Genomic DNA, 20,892 nt, shown 5'->3' with positions numbered 1-20,892 from the left:
GCATCTAATATTGTTGGAAATGAAATGTGCAATAAATGAGTGTTCAAAATATTGCTTGCATTTGGTTTTAATGTACATTTAAAAGGCAGTACACAACAGATTTTCTAATGAATCTTCACTGTTCTAACAAATATGCTGCACTTAAATGTGTGTCTCCTTGTGTCTAGCCATTGCAATCGATGCCTTGGCACAGCATTCTTCACATATCTACAGTGTGACTGTTTGAACCATTATGTGGAACAGGAAAAATCTTTAATCATTACACAAAGGCAAAAAAACATCATGGTATTTGTACTTGTACAATACTATGATGGTATTGTGTGAAAACTATCAGACAATGGGGTCATTCAATTCATCACAGCACCTATCTCTGCTGGGGTGTTTGTCAATGTCTTGTTTGTTACACTCATGTATAAAAAAGCTTTGGTCACACTCGGCAATAACACAGAGTCATGGGTTGTTTTGCCTTGTACTTCTTGCTCCTGCTGTGGTTATTACTTCTTCATGATGGTGAGTCAAACATGATCACATTTCAAAAAAGGCATGAGATGATAACAGTTTTTCATTTGTGATATACTGTAGGAATTTAAAATGCTAATTTACTACGCATTTTACATTCTGTCTATATTCAGAAGGGGGACTTGGAGAATAACCTGTCTCAGGACAATGTCCCATTCTGAAACACTCACTCAGCTCCAGTTGTTGTTTTTTGACAGAAAAAAAATATTTTTGGACTGATGATCTTTCTGTATATGCAAACTCCACATTGCTGTCAGATAGTTACATCCTCTGTTATTAATATTGCTATTGGAAGCAAGAAAAATGCGCTAGCTACATAAACCTGACTTTATTTTCCTTGCTTTTCTGTTTTCTTTGTTTTATTTCATCTGCCAGCTGCTGTTTTAACAAAGCCTGTGCATCAAGGATTTTTATTAATCAAGTTATTTGAGTTATTCAAGGAACTGTTTCAGCCCCGATTATAATGCATTCATGCCCGCTACGATGGTCACCATTCAATGTGTGTTTTTCTCCCGAATTCCAATGAAATGACATGTCATTATCTTGTTTAACTTTCTAGCTCTAAAAGCAGCTTCCAGTCCAACAGGTAGTATCCAAAATACTAACTCAAAAACTTCATATTCTGTTCTCACCCTTCTCCGTCCACCTACAACACATCTCCAATCCTGCTACAACCACCGTAATTGTGCTAGAATCCTAACCATTCTGCAGGGCAGCCAGAAAAAAAAATCTCATTGAGGCTTTTAGTTACAACTACTACTGCTACCATACAGTATCTATGTTACCTGCTTTAAGACAAGAGTAACGGATAATTGTCAATTGCTTGATTACTGTTTGTTCTGTAATCACATTAGAATTAGTCACCATAGTGGTCTTGTGATACAGTGTTGATCTTGCACTTTCACTGTGCTTTGTGTACTCCAGGCTGTGCAGGTCCACCAACTTTGTGCTGCTCTGGTAAAAACTCCAGCTGTTACAGGGGGTGTTTCTGTGACTCGTATTGCCTGATTTTTAACGACTGCTGTGCTGACTACAGCTTAACGTGCACATGTGAGTGAAGGGGGAACAGTTATTATTTAAACTGAGGTAGGGTTTCCCACTTATACTGCAAATCTTTCATCTTGACTACAGCTTCGGTCACTAAACCACCAACAACTTCCAGCACAACAAGCAGCAGCACTACACCAGTAGTGTCTGCAACCACAGCAACTAGACAGGCGGGCAGGAATACTTCTACAAGTGCAGATGGCAGCACAGTCTCCGTAACAACAGCACACAGCAATTCTTCATCTACATTACCAGAAGTCACAACAACTACAGCATCCAGAGTTTTGGATTCTACAGTGCTCCTCACAACAATAAACACGACAACATCTACAATGGTGGAAGTGAGTAAGACGTCAGCATCGACAGTTTCTGCTGACGTGTCAGCTACTGCAACAACCAGCCAAACGAGCAACAGTACACCTGCACCAGCAGATAACAGTGCAATCTCCACAACTAAGAGCAATACTAACTCCACGCTAGCAGATGTCAGCACAACATTAGCACTACCACTCCCTCTTACCACAGAACCCAGTACACAAGCAGATCTAACTCCATATTCATCATCGGAAGTCTCTCTAACAACAGCACCCAGTACAACAAGTAGCCCAAATGTGTCCACACCACTAAGTGTGAGCACCACCACACCACCCATAGCTTCTGCTACTACATCAACCATCCAAACGAGTAGTCACACTGCACCAGCAGATGGTCTTACAACTACAGCAACACCAGCTACAGGTAAATACATTTTATGTAGGATTAGTTATTTTGATTCATCTCCTTTGACACACTCACTAATTCACAGCAGAACCACTGACAGAATCCAGGACAACTCTAGATACTGGTGGTGTCACATCTTCACCAGCACATGAGACTCCAGATTCCAGGACAACCACAAGGTCAAATCGAGGTCAGTGACACAGATTTCTGTTCCTTAGTGATGAAATGAGTAGAAAGGGTGGTAAAATACATATTTATTTGTACTTAGCTCTTTTTTTGTTTGTGTGTTTTCAGGCTTCAAAACCGTGACTGTCCATCTAACGGCGTCTGTTTTATTTCATAATGGGGAAAATGAAGCTGGGATTTTAGAGGCTTTGTCTAAAGTATATACAATCTTCAATCTTCAGCCTACATGCCAACATTACAGGATCATAAAAAGCCAACACACATTATTCACACCTTTGTCAGCTGCTTAATCAATGACTGTCTTCTCCCCCACAGTTTCTGTCCGAGACCCTTTTCCAGCAGACCTGTAGTGACTGCACAGTGGTCATCGAACAAATCAGACGCACCTGACAAATGCCTGTAGTTCAGACAATGGAAACACGAACATTGCTACATCTGTACAGACACAATAAACCATTTATTAAGCATTTTTCCTTACAGAAAAAGTCAGAAGGTAGATGATTAAGTCTTATAAATTGTATAATGTTCGATTACATAGAGACCATTGTTTTCCTGATAACTCTATAAATCTACTTTTAAAAGGTAAGAAGTAGTCATTTTCTCTTATTGTTTAAGAATGTCCTCACTGGTATTCTTAGAGATTTCAATGACATGACACACACATTTTAAAAAAACTTTCCTTCAGCCATGGATGAACAGGTTTTCTACTGAATCAGCACTTTTCTGCTAGATGATAGATGCACTGTGGTTAAGTTTGTTTCACCACGTGTCTAGTCATTGCAGTCTTAAGTGAAGCTACAACAGCATTATTCACATATTTACAATACAGTCTGACTGTCCAAACCACTATCTACCCGTGGAAAAAAAGAGATGATCGTCGTGAATGAGGAAACATGATAGAGGTTTTGTGTAACATGATAATGCTAAAGACAAGGAAGTTGCCTTTTTGTGGAGACAAAGGGATTATTTTTATCACAAGTCTACCTCTTTGTCTGAGTGGATTTGTCAGTGTCCATTACACATTCATGTCCACGTATAAATACGTCACAGTGACTCGCATTCTGATTTGGAGTGATCCTTGGCTCATCACAGCTGGAAAAGCATCACCTACTATAAGAAAAATTATTGTTTTTATCATAGTTTTAATTTTAATAAAAAAGTTAAAACGAACCTCCTACACAGGAAGCTGTAGTGATATCATTGGTTCACTTGTAGATCAATGACCAGTATTAAGTTTTCCCCATCAACCACAATGTCAGAACCACTAGGCTATGTTACTTTTTTGACTTATTAGTATACCCACTCACTTTAAAACTCATCCAGGTACTTACCCCACCTGCTGCAGAACTCAGCTGGAATAATCAATAGAATACTTAATTACTAAAATAATCCATAACTGCAGCTTTAGTTGGTATGTTTGTTTATACACCAACTGTGTGTGTGTATGTGTGAGACAGAGAGTTAAGTTGGGATAGAGACAGTGAAGCACACCACAAGAAAAAAAGAATACCAGCAGAGTAAAAACAGATTATTATTGTTGTTCAGCCCTTATTCATAAAAAAGAAAAAAAAGGGTGAGGTTAGAAACTGTTAACTAGTAGTAGTAGTAGTAGTTGTTGTTGTTGTTGTTGTTGTTGTTGTTGTTGTTGTTGTTGAGACTTTGGTAGTTCTACCAATTTTAATTTCAAAAGGAGCACAGGTGTTGGACTTTACATCTAAAAACCCAGAGCTCTGTTAATAAAGCCATCTTTCCTGTTAGCTGAATAACGCTATGAAAATACTTCAGAGTCACAAAACAGCTTGAAGTGACATTAAAGACAAAAACACCTGTGCTTTGAAACTTGACTTTAGAACAAGGAACTGAATAATAGTGTCACATTATCCATCCCTTTGTTACAGTGCCAACATTTTTCTCCTTTTGAAAATGTGGGGAATCTTTAAGGCTTTGTGATGAAAAATTTACGAGCCTAAAAGTTATGTCATGGAATCCAAGTTGACTGCCCAGCATGAATAAATGAATCGATGATCAAGGATGACTACAACATGCAAATACACACAGTAAATACCCACAGAGAAAGAACAACAACTTTTTGTCAGTTAGTTTGTCAGTGACCAGAGCCTAATACCAGACCATGACTTCTAATTCTCTATCAGACATTTTTTTACAATATGGCAATTACTACTCTGGCTTTCATTACCTTACTAGTTCCGACGCTGATCCTGCCTGATTTTAAGCATTTAAAGCTTTTTTTTTTTTTATTATTAATAGTCTTCTTCTGATTGATGTGATGTTACCCTTTTGAAAGGTACTACCCTATTCTTCTCTGTTACATGCTGGTAGATTTGTATGTCTGCTGTCCCTGTTTGCTTTTGTCCTGAGCTGGGTGATTTTGTGGGTGGGCAGGTTTACAGAATGCTATAGACGTACAGCTTTACACTCAAGCCTTATGTACCATGACTAGTTGCTGTTGTGTGTCATAATTTTGAGTAATCTGCCTAACAAAATTCCCACATCTAAACAATTATTTACTATTGTCCCACAAGTGGCTTTATTTCAAAATACTGAAAATATCCATAAGTATCATGAAATAATTGCAGTAAATGATCACTAACCCCATGCTACACATTCAAACATGTTTCTTTGTTTGCAATGCACTCTTTTACAAAACTAGTCCTTTGTTTAAGTTTTAGTTTGATATAACTGTGTCGTGTGTGCCACAGCTTGTGCAGGTCCACCAGTGATGTGTTGCTCTGGACAAAACAACAGCTGCAGAAGAGGCTCTTGTTACTGTGATCAGGTCTGTCTTACTTACAAGGTAAGTAAACAAAGAAAATATCGGTAAAGGTTACAAACATTTGGTGTAAGCACAATTAAGTTTATATAATTTTTATATGAAAATGTATATTTGGTTTAAAGATGTATAGTTTAAGATTAATACTGTAAATCATTCTTCGTAAGTACAGTACAAATTTACTACTAAAGTGACAAGGACATCTGGTACAGGAGAAGTACTACATCTACCATGTCTAATATGATCCCTATAACATAACTTCTTTATCTACAGTCGCTTCCTCCAGTACATCGTCATCATTGAATGTGAGCACATTAGAATCCAGAGTCTCCACAGCTACAGGTTGGTCAGCATGCCTATGATTAAACTATTTTAATCACATATCATTTCTGAAAACAACAAAAAACAAATACTGTACTTTTTTTTTTCTTTATGTCACTGCTGAAAATATTCTTCTGTCAGATCTACAAATTCTGCATTTTTAGTTTCCGTTAAGATATCTCTGGAATTCAGTGACTAACCTCCTTCATTTTAATTCTAGTTTAGAGTCACCTGAGCAGACTCTGACTACAGGCTTTATCAAAAAGGGTTTCCAAGATATGATGAAGATTGATTAAAAGGGGCTGTTCTGTCTGAATTTAAAAGTAGAAAATTACAAGACATTTTTAGTTAATTTCTTTCATCTGATTTCTATAAACAAGGACAGGAGTCCAAGCACAGAATCCTGTGGAACACCATAACTTACCTTTTTGCGGATGCAAGACTCATCGTGATAGTAATAAGATTTAAACCAAAGCAGAGATGTTCCTTTAATTCCAGAGATGTGTTCCAGTCTACAACAAGTGTGTTCTGTCATCACTCTAAATCATGGAACTAACATTAATTAATGTCAGCTGATCTGAGCTTATGTCTGACATTTTTAACAGCAAATAAGTAAGTTACTGAAAAGTCCTCTGGTTAATGTATCTGGATGGCATTGTTTATTAGGACACATTAAACTAAATGGATGGCCCACTCCAGTCAAATGTGCAACAGGTTCCATCCGTTATATACTTTCGATATATGCAAATGTTCTTTACGGGTTTTCCATCACGTTTTCCACCAACATCAATCGACACATTATACACGCAACACAGCGTGTTTTCACTTGTTGTTATACTGAACATACATCGTGCCGCACTTGCTAGCTTACTGCTACCACCATCAGTGCATAAACAGGTTATGTTGTGCACACAGTTTTTAGAACTGATGAGAGATAAGTGACTGATGAGAGTAAAATTGTTCTTTTTGGGTCCAAGGGCCATAGACAGTTTTTGAGACGACACCCAAACTCTGAATTCAAGCCACAGTACACAGTGTAGACAGTGAAGTATGGTGGTGCAAGCATCATGATATGGGCATGTTTCTCCTACTATGGTGTTGAGTCTATTTATCGCATACATGGATCAGTTTGCATATGTCAAAACTAATTGCCCAATTGTGCAGCCTTAGGCGCGTGCATATCCTGAATGCTGGGTCTTGTTTGTTTTCTGAGAATCTACTGCACCTACTGGTAACTTATTTGCCACGTAGCAATAAAAAATATACTAAAAACCTGGATTATTCTGGTTAGTCACTTTGTACTGCTATTATTTTGAACAATACTGTATGTTGCATTGAAAGGAGCAGATATGAGAAATATTAAAATTAAAAGTTACAGTCTTACAGTCAGTCCACACAGGCAGAAGAAACCATGCATTTGTAATATTCAGCAGCTAACAGGATAACAAGTACTAAGTCTGTCTGCATTTTCAGCACTGTATCTATGCAAAGTGTCATAATAGCGTGAGTTTGTAAAAGAGCTTGTTAGTTAGCTGCTAGTTTGCATTAACTAGCATTAGGTTACTGAACAGAGTCTGCGGCCATAGAGCACCATAGAAATCAGCACATACAGGCCGTAACAAGGTGGAGTCTGGGAGATTGGTGCTAACTTTGGTTAATGATGGATAGTAGCTCACCCTTCAGCAGGGCAGTTTCTCAAAGCACAGTAATCCACCATAGTTTTAAATGGTAAGTAATATTTGGAACAGTAATACCAACCACCAGAAATTATTATAGTTTACTGTGATACCAATAACTGGTAATATATTTTTGCATTGGTTTGCTGTACACATTAGGTTTGGTTTTTCCATTAAATAAGCACTTGCTGTGTGAGGTGTATCTTATAAAGCTTCTGTCGAGCCTGGAATCTCACAGTTCAAGTGTGGCAGGAAAACTGAGCAGCACCACTTATATCATGTCTGAACAAAGGCCTGAACAAACAAAGCTGTGAGACTTGAATGCAAGATAAAGAAATAACATCATATTTATTTAAGGTAATGGTTCTCAAACCCCACCATCAAGCCCCCCTGCCCTGCTTGTTTTCTAGCTATTCTTGTCCTACCCACTGCTGATTACCTTGATCAGTTGTAATGAAATTAACAAAAAGCGGTCCCAGCCTAATGTCACAAAACAATCTGAGTTCAGATAGTAAGCTGTGTGTCGTGCTGTATATAAGGCAAGGCTGTCGACTCTCATGCTGTGCGTCTTTTTACTTGTATCATAAAAACTGAGCTGCTAATAAGAAGGTGTGGAGAACACTGATGGCAGATACAATACAAGCGCGTCTCTTCTCGCACTCTATGCACAGAGATAGGGTTGCAGGAATGCTCTAAACGCTCTCTTCATGATTCCCAGGAAGAACATTTTAGGTTAGATATGTACAGACCATACAGTTTTTCTTGTTTTTGCCAACGTTTTTCTGAATAACAGTGACTCACCTCCTTCGGCATTCTCACTAACACCTCAGGGTTTTAACTGTTTCCTTGTATTTGTGCACGAAGGACATTGACAGAATCCAGAGCAACACAAAAAACGTTTCCAGTATAGTTTCAACCCTAAAAATATCACTTCATTGTAATGTGTAAGGTGAAGGCCATGCATAGGTTATTGATATATAATAATGACACAGAAGACAACTAGAATCAAATATATATTCAGTACAGTTTCTGGTATCAATCCAAAAAAACTTCACATACAGTACAAAATAACTAAATTCTAAAGTCTTAAATTTGAATATGATATATATAATATTACTAGCTATCTTAAATATATTGTGTTTAAATAAAGGTTTGATCTACACATTTACTATGGTCTTTGAACCATAACTTTGAAAAAGTATTTGCTGCTTGAGGCAGAAATTCTGGCCTCTGTTAAGCCTGCTGTGGCACGAAAACAGAGTAGACCAGCACATCTCATGTCAATCTATGTCAACAAGATACTTAATGATTTCTGCATTCTTAGATACATTGCACAAAGCAGAGTTTACCAGTGAAGTTAAGCTGTTGACTGACTGTGTGATCATATGTACAGGTACAGTACAAAAGTGATGACTCAATGGTCAAAGTTGCATATTAAGGGAAATACAAAGCAGTAGCCCAAACAAACAAATGCTACACCCGAATGCAAGATGAGAAACATTGTTTAGCTTGGATATGCTACTTTCTTCTGGGGAACTTAGCAACTGGTCTTAACTTACTTGTAACTTACTTTGCTGCTTGTGTGCAACTCAAGGAATTGTCTGGACCTTTAATTTTTGTCTCTTTTTTTTGTAATCTCTTAACTCTCCTAGTGTTCCTTACTGTGAGTTAAATCAGTATCCTTACTTTTTCTTCACCATGGTCTATTATTTCCCCGTCCTCCATTACCTCAGCTTCTCACTTGCTAAGAACTTAAAAAAAAAAAATCTAACTGATCTTTACGAAGGCCAAGCTCTGAAACACGCATCAGTTTGGTGACTTTGTGAATTTGAGAATTTTTGTTCTAGAGTTTGTGCTGCATCCATGTTCACGTCCATCACACAATCTTTTCTGCATCAGGCATTCTCTGCACCACAGACAGTGGCAAGAAAAAGTATGTGAACCTTTTGAAATGTCATGGTGGACTGCATTAATTTGACATTGATTATGTCAATGTCAATATGATCTGCTCTTCATCTAGGTCATAAGTGAGTTGAAACATGCTCCCTCGTTGAGGAGAAGGGCACGTAGGAGCTGCCAGGCTTTCTCTTGGTCACCTGGAGCGCTATCTGAGAAGTCTGGAAGAGTCTCTTCTCAGGTTAGCTGGTTGAAAGCCTGTAATGCTAATCGAACGATGCCAGTCTCCTTGTCGACGTTTGCAGAGTCAATGTACGACAAAACGGCTACTTAATGTACTGCAGTATACTGTGCTTTACCGAGTGCAACAACTGGAGTAACAAGCACAATATTTACAGTAAAAACTTTACTCTTCCTTCTTCGCTCTCGTTTACTTTTCTCTTTTCAAGCTCAGCGCACCGCTCCTGCTCGCCCCCTCTCACAGCTGAGCCCGAGGCCTCCCTAACTCCCGCCTATTAGGCCACTGGCATGGCACTTTAAATTAAACAGCAGTATACACATTAATCCCAATGTTAATTATTTCTGATGACCAAAACACCAAATGAAAAAAGAAAGAAACTGAACACAACTGTAACAATTTTACAAGATAAAAGAACTGGTTAAGACAACCAGTTCAACCACACCTAAGTACATTTCACATGTCATCAATGAATGATAAGTTTGCATTCACCAGAGAATGTGGACAAACTGATCTTCCTTGCACACAACAGGAAGATTGTACATGGTTGGCCTCAGGCTTAGTGAGCTTGTAATCTGATTATAACTTATGAGGTTTATTTCTTCAGAAAAGATATGATTGTTTATTCGATGCATATGTGTGTGTTGTTATAACCACGTCAGCTACCAACCTTGTTCTATTTCTAAGTTGTTTTACTTCTACTTTGAGGCCAATAATTTTTTTTTATTTTTATCCCAACTGATAGCAGCCTGCTAATTTCAGTAAAGTATTATGACTGTCCCAAGTGTGCTACAGGACCTACCTATACTACTTACTACCTACTATTTATTACAGCTAATTCTTAATTCTGCATTTCACCAGCCCACCTTACCAGACCAAAGCTCTTATTCAAAACTATTTTATTCACATATTATTTTTTTAAAAGAACAAAAAAACAATACTGTACTTTTGTTCTTTATATCACTGCTGAAAATATTATTTGTCAGATATAAAAATTCAGCATTTTTAGTTTGCCCTAACCCGCACTTATCTCTAAATGAAATCCTTGCCATACTTGCCCAAGTAAGACTTACAACTGCACCTGTTGCCTAGTTAAACACAAATTCAATACCTCAATTACCTCATTAACATAATCTGGTGGTTTAAAACGATGTGGTGGACAGCAGTCAGCGTGGGCTCTGATCATATGCAGGAAGCTGTAGTAATATCTCTTCTGCACCTGTAGATCAATGACCAGCTTTAAAATGTTTCCCAATCAACCACATTGATAGAACCACTAGGCTACTAGTTTAATAGTTACTATTTTGGCTCATTGGTATAGCCACTCACTTTAAAACTCATGCTGCAGAACTAGGCTTAGTTTGAAGCAGGTTATGGTTGTTATATATAAGTTATAATAATAAAAATATAGATGTTTCTAAAAGGAAAAAGAATTACCTGTTAACTTCAAGAGCTTGTCTTCTTATCTGTTGTATGGGTACTGCTGCTCATTAAAAATGTACTTAAAAAAATCTAAAATATTTCTTTTTGATTATATATATCTGATTACTCAGTTAGAGGCTGGAATAATCAATAGAATACTTAATTACTAAAATAATCTATAACTGCAGCCCTGGTTGGTATGTTTGTTTTATACACCAACTGTGTGTGTGTACGTGTGTGACAGAGGGTGAATGTGGGATAGAGACAGTGAAGTAGAAAATGGAGACCACAAGAAAAAAAGAATACCAGCAGAGTAAAAACAGAATATTATTGTTGTTCAGCCCTTCCCCCAAAAAAAAAAAGGGTGGGGTTTGAGTAGTTGCACAGGTTAAGGTTAGTACATTTATATATGCTCATGTGCAACTACAGTGTACATAACCCTGTGTTACGCTCAGCAGCTACACTGAGTCATGGATTTTTTTACACTATGCTTCCTTCTTCTGCTGCGTTTGCTACCTCTGTACGAGGGTGAGTGAAAAATTACATTTTACATGCAAATTCACAACAAAGATGAAAAATAAGGCTTCATTAAAATAAAACAAATAAAAAACAATTACACTTGATTGATGTTGGATTAGTCTGTAAAAAAAAAGAAAAAAAAAAGGAATTTGCTACACAGGTCAGTTTATTGGATTACACCAAAACATACTGATACATAATTAAATATCAATTTTATGTTGTAGTGTTTAGTTTTTTTGTTTATCAAACCACTGAGTTAGTTTATTGATGATAAATAATTAGAAAACTGTTTTAAGCATACAGCATACTGTACAGTTTTCTGTAAATGTACTTGATGGTAAATTGAACTTGAGATTAGGGTTGCTACTTAAAAAAAGCTGGTTACAAATTAAAAGACAAATATGAGTAACTGTGGTGAAAATTGGGTTGTGTTCCAATCATCTCAGCATAATTTGTTCTGTCTGAGAGTGAAAGATATGTGTACAGCACACATCAAAACATATTTGCCTTTCCCCATGTATTTTATGCAACTTTAACCTGTTATGGAAAATGACTCTTAACTGTTGTCAGGTGATGTAGCTGAATTGTATCCTTTTCCACCCTTTCTGTCTACAATTAATCCATTACAGTGTATTCATGTCAGCTACATCTGTTTGACAAAAGATCACTATTGTAGCGACCCAGAGGTGGGGCATATTGTTCTGTTGGTGTTTGACTGTTCCAGTTCCTGTTATGTGTTATGTGGTTCTTCTAATTGGTTCTTTTATTTTGTAGTGTATATAGTTGTGTGATGTCAGGTGTGCTTCCGGGGGTGGGGAAGAGGGAACCCGGGAGAAACAGGCGGGAGATTTAGTGCTTCCGGTGTGACTGAATGGGGAAGCAGAGACCTGTTGTCACTGTTTTGTTCTTCTGATAAAAATAAAAGAGTTGTTCACTCTGAGGCTCGTCACACTATGTATGTTTGCCTATTTTGTTTGCAATGAAATGACATTGTTCTGTTTAACTTTCTAGCTCAAACATCAGATGTCAGTACTACAGGTGAGATCCACAGCACCACTTCATGTCACTTATATCAACATCCACTGTAGATGTTTCACCACTCATTAGGCTTTTAATAGATCCCTTTCAAACTATTACTACCCTAATAAGTCGTATACAGCAGCACCACAAAAAATCTCAAAGACCCATTAATCGGGAAACTTTTAACTAGTGGTAGTAGTTGTTGTTAAGACTTTGGTAGTACTACCAATTTTACCTGACCACAAGGAGCACGGGCGTTGGATGTTACATCTAAAAACCCAGAGCTCTGTTATTAAAGCTGTCTTTCCTGTTAGCTGAATCACGCTATGAAAATACTTCAGAGTTACAAAACAGTTTGAAGTGACAATAAAGACAAACACACCTGTTCTGTGAGGCTTGACTTTCTGACAAGGAAATTGATAATAGTGTATACTACTACAGTGACATCTGGCACAGCAGAAGTATTGCATCTACCATGTCTAATATGATCCCTATTACATAATTTCTTTATCTACAGTCGCTTCAACAACCGCCTCCAGTACATCGTCATCATTGAATGTGAGCACAGCTACAGGTTGGTCAGGATGCCTAAAACTATTTCATTCACATATGATTTCTGAAAAGTACGATAAACAAATACTGATATTTTTTTCCTTTATGTCACTGCTGAAAATATTCTTCTGTCAGATCTAGTAAATTCTGCATTTTTAGTTTGCGTTAAGGTATCTCTAGAATTCATTGACTCACCTCCTTCAGGAGCCTCACTAATGCTTGGCTTATAACAGCTTCCTTGTACTGATGCAGGATCAACATTGACACAATCTACTGCAACTCTCATCAATAAATGTGTATAAGTATGTGTATGTGTATATTGTACTGTACTGTAAGACCTGGATGCAAGACAAGGAAGTTTAATATTTAGTTAAGGTATGCACACCATTACATAACTATTCTACAGTGACAACTTTGGTAAATGCAATTTGGCATAGTGATGGAGCAGTGATGGAACATTGCACAAACCCAAATAATATGTCCTAGTATGCAAAGTGTGTATCATGAAAGAAACAAATGGAAATATACTCATACCAGTCAAAAGATTGTTCCCAGGATTTACATTTTTGACCTGAAAAGACACATCAACAGCTGAGTTACCATCATTGTAAAATGATGGTAACTCGATGATCAGTTATTCTTTTAAATTAATAGACTTACATTACCAGACATTAACAAAAAAAAATCTTCTTTATTGAGAAGAGCCATAAAAGCCTCATAGTGAAAAAGTATGTGAACCCTTGGAATTAATTATTGATTGCTACCACTACCCTAAACTTTGCCTTTGCATACCAGTATAATATATCCACTTAAAGCATTTATTAAAAAGCATTTACAATTCTTTTAAGGCTGCTACATCATGAAGAGTAAGTTTGCATTTACCAGAGAATGTGGACAAACTAATCTTCCTTGCACATCGCAGGAAGATTGTACATGGTTAGCCTAAGGCTTAGTGAGTTTGTAATCTAATTATAACTTATTAGGTTTATTTCTTTGAAAAGGATATGATTGTTTATTAGATGTATATGTGTGTGCTTTTGTTAAAACCACGCCATGTCCACAGAATCTGCCTCTACAGCATCCGACACAAGAAGCAGCAGTACCACAGCTACATTAACAACCACGAGCACTACTTCACCATCTACTGTTACTTCTACTGAATCCAGCGGTACCATTACAACAAGAAGCAGTACCACAGTAACATCAGGTGAATAGTGCATAAATACACGTCAGAACCTTAACAATATTGTGATAATACTGATAACCATGACATTTTTGTTCACTATAAACATGAATAAACATTTTAATTCTAGTTCAGCGTCACCTGAGCAGACTCTGACTACAGGCTTTATCAAAAAGGGTTTCCAAGATATGATGAAGCTTGATTAAAAGGGGCTGTCCTGTCTGAATTTAAAAGTAGAAAATTACAAGACATTTTTAGTTAATTTCTTTCATCTGATTTCTATAAACAAGGACAGGAGTCCAAGCACAGAATCCTGTGGAACACCATAACGAACCTTTTTCTGGATGCACGACTCATCGTGATAGTAATAAGATTTAAACCAAAGCAGAGCTGTTCCTTAAATTCCAGAGACAAATGTTCCAGTTTAAAACAAGTTTGTTCTGTCATCACTCTAAATCATGGAATTAACATTAATTAATGTCAGCTGATCTCAGCTTATGTCCATTACAGTGTATTCATGTCTGCTACATCTGCTCGACAAAACATCACTATGTATGTTTGCCGATTTTTTTTATTGCAATGAAATGACATTGTTTTGTTGTAACTTTCTAGCTCAAACATCAGTGGCCAGTACCACAGGTGAGATCCACAGCACCACTTCATACACTCCATACTCTATTCCTACTCCTCCACTCCAAGCTATAAGCTCTATTTACAGTAGCTCATCCCTACACTGACCAGCAATATCTCTGTCACTTATATCAATAACATCCACTGTAGATGTTTCACCACTCATTTGGGTTTTAATAGATCCCTTTCAAACTATTACTACACTGATAAACTACTAACAGCAGCACCACAAAAAATCTCAAAGACCCATTAATCTGGAAACTTTTAACTAGTAGTAGTGGTAGTAGTTAAGACTGTGGTAGTACTACCAATTTTAACTGACCTCAAAAGGAGCACAGTCATTAGAATTTACATCTTATTAAAGCCGTCTTTACTGTTAGCTGAATCGAGCTATGAAAATACTTGAGTTACAGAACAGCTTGAAGTGACATTAAAGGCAAACACGCCTGTGCTGTGAGACTTGATTTCACAACAAGGAACTGAATAATAGTGTCACATTTTCCATCCCTTTGTTACAGTGCCAACATTTTTCCCCTTTTGAAAATGTGGGGAATCTTTTGGGCTTTGTGATGGAAAATTTACGAGCCTAAAAGTTATGTCATGGAATCCGAGTTGACTGTCCAGCATGAATAAATGAATCAGTGATCAAGGATAACTACAACATGCAAATACACACAGTAAATACCAAGAAATATGCATCATTAGCCAGTCCTCCTGCCACTGCCCACAACCACATGTAAAATCTAATTATGTGGGAAACAATGGCATCTGAGCACAATTCTTCTAAGGCTGCTACGTCATGAAGGATAAGTTTGCATTTACCAGAGAATGTGGACAAACTAATCTTCCTTGCACATCGCAGGAAGATTGTGCATGGTTAGCCTAAGGCTTAGTGAGTTTGTAATCTAATTATAACTTATTAGGTTTATTTCTTTGAAAAGGATATGATTGTTAATTAGATGTATATGTGTGTGCTTTTGTTAAAACCATGCCATGTCCACAGAATCTGCCTCTACAGCATCCGACACAAGAAGCAGCAGTACCACAGCTACATTAACAACCACGAGCACTACTTCACCATCTACTGTTACTTCTACTGAATCCAGCGGTACCATTACAACAAGAAGCAGTACCACAGTAACATCAGGTGATTAGCGTATAAATACACGTCAGAACCTTAACAATATTGTGATAATACTGATAACCATGACATTTTTGTTCACTATAAACACGAATAAACATTTTAATTCTAGTCTAGAGTCACCTGAGCAGACTCTGACTACAGGCTTTATCAAAAAGGTTTTTTAAGACATGTTAAAGCTGTCCTGTCTGAATTTAAAAGTAGAAATTTACAGGAAAATGTTTAGTTAATTTCTTTCATCTGATTTCTATAAACAAGGACAGGAGTCCAAGCACAGAATCCTGTGGAACACCATAACAAACCTTTTTCTGGATGCAAGACTCATCATGATAGTAATAAGATTTAAACCAAATCAGAGCTGGTCCTTTAATTCCAGAGACAAATGTTCCAGTTTAAAACAAGTTTGGCTGTCATCACTCTAAATCATGGAATTAACATTAATTAATATCAGCTGATCTGAGCTTATGTCTGCTATGAAACTTTATCCAGTTTTGGAAAATGACTCTTAACTGTTGTCAGGTGATGTAACTGTCTAAAACCAGAGAAGATATAATTGCATTCTTTTCCACCTTTTCTGTCCACAATTAATCCATTACAGTGTATTCATGTCAGCTACATCTGCTCAACAAAAGATCACTATGTATGTTTGCAGATTTTTTTTATTGCAATGAAATGACATTGTTTTTTTTAACTTTCTAGCTCAAACATCTGGTGCCAATACCACAGGTGAGATCCAAAGCACCACTTCATATACTCCATACTCTGTTCCTACTCCTCCACTGCTAAATAAGCTCCATCTACAGTAGCTCATCCCTACACTGACCAGCAATATCTCTGTCACTTATATCAATAACATCCACTGTAGATGTTTCACCACTCATTAGGGTTTTAATAGATCCCTTTCAAACTATTACTACACTGATAAACTATAAACAGCAGCACCACAAAAAATCTCAAAGACCCATTGATCTGTAAACTTTTAACTTGAAGTAGTTGTTGTTAAGACTTTGGTAGTACTACCAATTTTAACTGACCTTAAAAGGAGCACAGGCGTGGGACTTTACATCTAAAAACCCAGAGCTCTGTTATTAAAGCTGTCTTTCCTGTTAGCTGAATCACGCTATGAAAATACTTCAGACTTACAAAACAGCAAGAAGTGACATTAAAGAGAAACTGTGAGACTTGACTTTCTGACAAGGAACTGAATAATAGTGTCACATTATCCATACCTTTGTTACAGGGCCAACATTTTTCCCCATTTGAAAATGTGGGGCATCATCTTTTAGACATTGCGAAGGAAAATTTACAAGCCTAAAAGTTATGTCATGGAATCCAAGTTGACTGCCCAGCATGAATAAATGAATCAATGATCAATGATGACTACAACATGCAAATACACACAGTAAATACCCACAGAGAAAGAAGTAGTGTAAATCATTATTCTTAATTACAGCACAAATTTACTACTAAAGTGACAAGGACATCTGGTACAGGAGAAGTACTACATCTACCATGTCTAATATGATCCCTATAACATAACTTCTTTATCTACAGTCGCTTCAACAACTGCCTCAAGTACATTGTCATCACTGAATGTGAGCACAGCTACAGGTTGGTCAGGATGCCTAAAACTATTTCATTCACATATGATTTCTGAAAATTACATAAAACAAAAAGTGTACTTTTTTTATGTCACTGCTGAAAATATTCTTCTGTCAGATCTACAAATTCTGCATTTTTACTTTGCATTAAGGAATCTCTGAATTTCAGTGACTCACCTCCTTCAGCAGCCTCACTAACGCTTGGCTTATAACAGCTTCCCTGTACTGATGCAGGAACAACATTGCATCTACAGTATCTATTGAGTCTAGTGCAACTCGGATGTTGTCAACAGAATCCAATATATTCTCACACATAAAATCATGTCACATTAATAAATATGTATAAGGTATAGGCAGTGTACCCGTTATTGATTGTACTGTCCTGTAAGACAAAGGATCCAAGACAAGGAGGTTTAATATTTAGTTAAGGTATGCACACTATTCTACAGTGACAACTTTGGTAAATGCAATTTGGCATAGTGATGGAGCAGTGATGGAACGTTGCACAAACCCAAATCTCATGTCCTAGTATGCAAAGTGAGTATCCTAAAAGAAACAGATGGAAATATATTTTATATATATATATATATATTCTTCTAAGGCTGCTACGTCATGAAGGATAAATTTGCATTTACCAGAGAATGTGGACAAACTAATTCTTCCTTGCATATCGCAGGAAGATTGTACATGGTTAGCCTAAGGCTTAGTGAGTTTGTAATCTAATTATAACTTATTAGGTTTATTTCTTTGAAAAGGATATGACTGTTTATTAGATGTATATGTGTGTGCTTTTGTTAAAACCACGCCATGTCCACAGAATCTGCCTCTACAGCACCCGACACAACAAGCAGCAGTACCACAGCTACATTAACAACCACGAGCACCACTTCACCATCTACAGTTACTTCTACTGAATCCACCGATACCATTACAACAAGAAGCAGTACCACAGGAACACCAGGTGATTATCTCATAAATACACCTCTTGTCAGAACCTTTTAACAATACGGTGATAATACTGATAACCATGATCCAAACATTTTTATTCACTATAAACAGGAATAAACATTTTAATTCTAGCTCAGTGTCACCTGAGCAGACTCTGACTACAGGCTTTATTAAAAAAGGGTTTCCAAGATATGGTGAAGATTGATTAAAAGGTGCTGTCCTGTCTGAATTTAAAAGTAGAAAATTACAGGACATTTTTAGTTAATTTCTTTCATCTGATTTCGATAAACAAGGACAGGAGTCCAAGCACAGAATCCTGTGGAACACCATAACTAACCTTTTTGTGCCTGGAAGACTCATCGTGATAGTAATAAGATTTAAACCAAAGCAGAGCTGTTCCTTTAATTCCAGAGACGTGTTCCAGTCTACAACAAGTGTGTTCTGTCATCACTCTAAATCATGAAATTAACATTAATTAATGTCAGCTGATCTGAGTTTATGACATTTTTAACAGCAAACAAGTAACTGACTGAAAAGTCCTCCAGGTAATGTATCTGGATGGCATTGTTTTTTAGGACAGATTAAACTAAATGGATGGCCCACTCAAGTAAAATGTGTGGAAAACATTGATTATTACTACATCTGCACTGTTGGATATGAGCACAGTACAGTGTGTCCTGTCTGCTACCCTAATGTTCACTAATTCTTTAGGCCTTTATCTGTTTCCTTGAACTTGAAGCAGGCACATTGACAGAATCCAGGACAACTCTGGATACGGATGGCATCACATCTTCACCAGCACATGGGAGCACATCTGGCGTTTCCAATACAAAGTCAGATGTCAGTACAACTACCAGCTCAAATCAAGGTACAGTCAGTGACACATATTTCTGTACTCCAGGGATGGAGTTACTAGTGTGGGTGAAAAAACAGACTTTCATTTGTACTTATCTTTTTTTCAGATTTTCAAAAAGTGACTGTTCATCTGAAATCATCTGTTTTATTCAAGAATGGCAGAAGTGAAGATGTGCTTTTAGAAGAGTTCTCTAAAGTACAATCTTCAACTTATGTACTCATAACGTTAAACACATTATTTACAATTTTTGGCACCTGACTAATAAGTGACTGTCTTCTTTCTCACAGTTTCTATCCCAGGTCCTCCTTCAGCTGAATTGTAAAGACTGCACCTTGGCAATTAAAAACATCCAACTCAAATGACTAAGCACCAGTTCAGGAAACTAGAACAATAATTTGGATAGAGCTGTGCTGAAAAGTTACACTATTGTATTGATTTCACTGCATATGCAAACCTACTGTAACTTATTCTCATTAATAATGTACTCACAAATAAACCAAAGCTATGTTTATCGTCTACTCGTATATGACTGTGTTTTGTGTGCTACATCCTGTTGCGCTTAACAAACAGATGTAGTGGAGGGTTTTACACCTTAATGTTGTCAATGAAATACAACATGCTTATAACAGAGATACAAGACTGGTAAGGTAAGACTAGGGGTACCAGCTGTGGCCTACCACCAGCACGGATACTTAGGCAAGACCTCCTTACTCTTACCATGGCTGCCTTTTTACCTTGTACCTCACTTCTAATTCGCTTTGGATAAAAGCATCTACCAAAATTACAGTGTGTGTGTTAAGTGTCCTTACTCATGAGAACATTGCATTCGCATTAGTTTGAAAAGTCTCCATCGTAGGCTGTCCTGCCAGGTTAGCATGTTTGACAAGGACCCAGTGATGGATACCCTGGAGTAGTCCGAGGAGTATAATGAGGCACTTGTGCCCATCTGGGGCAAAGAGAAAGAAGGACTGTTGGACCACCTTATTTCCAGTATAGAGTATGATACTCATTGGTACTTTGGTAATTTTCCTGGTAAAGGTTCATGAAGCTGACAGGGACAGCACAACCTAAGAACTGTGACCTAAATTGCATGGAAAAATGTAAAGCTAAAAATTAGCCATTTCCATAGCCCATGGTAACTTCACATTCATCTTACACTACAGGGATAGAAGCTTTCCAAAGCAAAACACACCATCAAGCAGGTTTTGTCCATCTTATTCCACTGAGGAGGTTGGAAAGCCATTTTCATCCACCAATCTTGTGCAGCCAGCATTGGTGTTGAGCTGCCTCAAGATGACAGAAAAGGCCCTTACTTGTGTCCACAATGGAATCCCTGGTGACCTCTCATCTCTACATCTCTAGACCAAAAGCACTTCATAACTTTATTTGGTCCAGTTCTACCCCCTAAAGCCAAGGTCATTCACCACCATGGTGAGGACTATCAACAAGCATCATGGCTTCTCTTGTCCTGTATGGCTGAGTTGCATAAGCAGATAACCTCTAACCTCAATACAAGTGAGCTGGGGAAAGAACTAGGCATTGTCACTGAGCAGGTTCTCCATCTCACGAGAGCAATTAGTATCATAATCCTGCAGGACAGGGTACCTGCCTGGGCAGCCACAGTTG

The 20,892-nt window shown here is 37.4% G+C and overlaps 2 protein-coding genes across 2 annotated transcripts; both read left to right on the top strand.

Annotated features, from left to right (window-relative positions):
- Positions 1 to 287: 287 nt before the first annotated feature.
- LOC113171396 (cell wall protein DAN4-like) lies at positions 288 to 2,991 on the top strand. Its single transcript, XM_026373724.1, has 7 exons — positions 288 to 510; positions 1,079 to 1,105; positions 1,444 to 1,569; positions 1,651 to 2,304; positions 2,372 to 2,476; positions 2,581 to 2,669; positions 2,788 to 2,991. Exons 1-7 carry the CDS (start codon positions 453 to 455, stop codon positions 2,860 to 2,862), a joined length of 1,134 nt encoding a protein of 377 aa, XP_026229509.1. The 5' UTR covers positions 288 to 452; the 3' UTR covers positions 2,863 to 2,991.
- A 12,722-nt stretch (positions 2,992 to 15,713) lies between these two features.
- LOC113171947 (bypass of stop codon protein 1-like) lies at positions 15,714 to 19,782 on the top strand. The gene is made up of 7 exons (XM_026374684.1): positions 15,714 to 15,867; positions 16,561 to 16,587; positions 17,416 to 17,472; positions 18,280 to 18,423; positions 19,153 to 19,278; positions 19,373 to 19,461; positions 19,554 to 19,782. The coding sequence occupies exons 1-7, from the start codon at positions 15,714 to 15,716 to the stop codon at positions 19,626 to 19,628; spliced, it is 672 nt and encodes a 223-aa protein (XP_026230469.1). The 3' UTR covers positions 19,629 to 19,782.
- Positions 19,783 to 20,892: the final 1,110 nt, after the last annotated feature.

This window comes from Anabas testudineus, chromosome 17, assembly GCF_900324465.2.
Source record: "Anabas testudineus chromosome 17, fAnaTes1.2, whole genome shotgun sequence".
In the NCBI taxonomy this organism is placed as follows: domain Eukaryota; kingdom Metazoa; phylum Chordata; class Actinopteri; order Anabantiformes; family Anabantidae; genus Anabas; species Anabas testudineus.
This window is presented reverse-complemented; position numbering and strand designations above follow the sequence as displayed.

What these genes read in the sequence shown, in the direction of transcription:
- LOC113171396 (XM_026373724.1), top strand. Translation starts at nt 453, where the DNA reads ATGGGTTGTTTTGCCTTGTACTTCTTGCTCCTGCTGTGGTTATTACTT. An exon ending in AGCAGCTTCCAGTCCAACAG is followed by an intron (nt 1,106 to 1,443) that starts GTAGTATCCAAA and finishes TGTGTACTCCAG; the next exon opens with GCTGTGCAGGTCCACCAACT. An exon ending in TTTTAGAGGCTTTGTCTAAA is followed by an intron (nt 2,670 to 2,787) that starts GTATATACAATC and finishes TCTCCCCCACAG; the next exon opens with TTTCTGTCCGAGACCCTTTT.
- LOC113171947 (XM_026374684.1), top strand. Translation starts at nt 15,714, where the DNA reads ATGTCCACAGAATCTGCCTCTACAGCATCCGACACAAGAAGCAGCAGT. An exon ending in ATCTGGTGCCAATACCACAG is followed by an intron (nt 16,588 to 17,415) that starts GTGAGATCCAAA and finishes CTTTATCTACAG; the next exon opens with TCGCTTCAACAACTGCCTCA. An exon ending in CAGTACCACAGGAACACCAG is followed by an intron (nt 18,424 to 19,152) that starts GTGATTATCTCA and finishes AACTTGAAGCAG; the next exon opens with GCACATTGACAGAATCCAGG.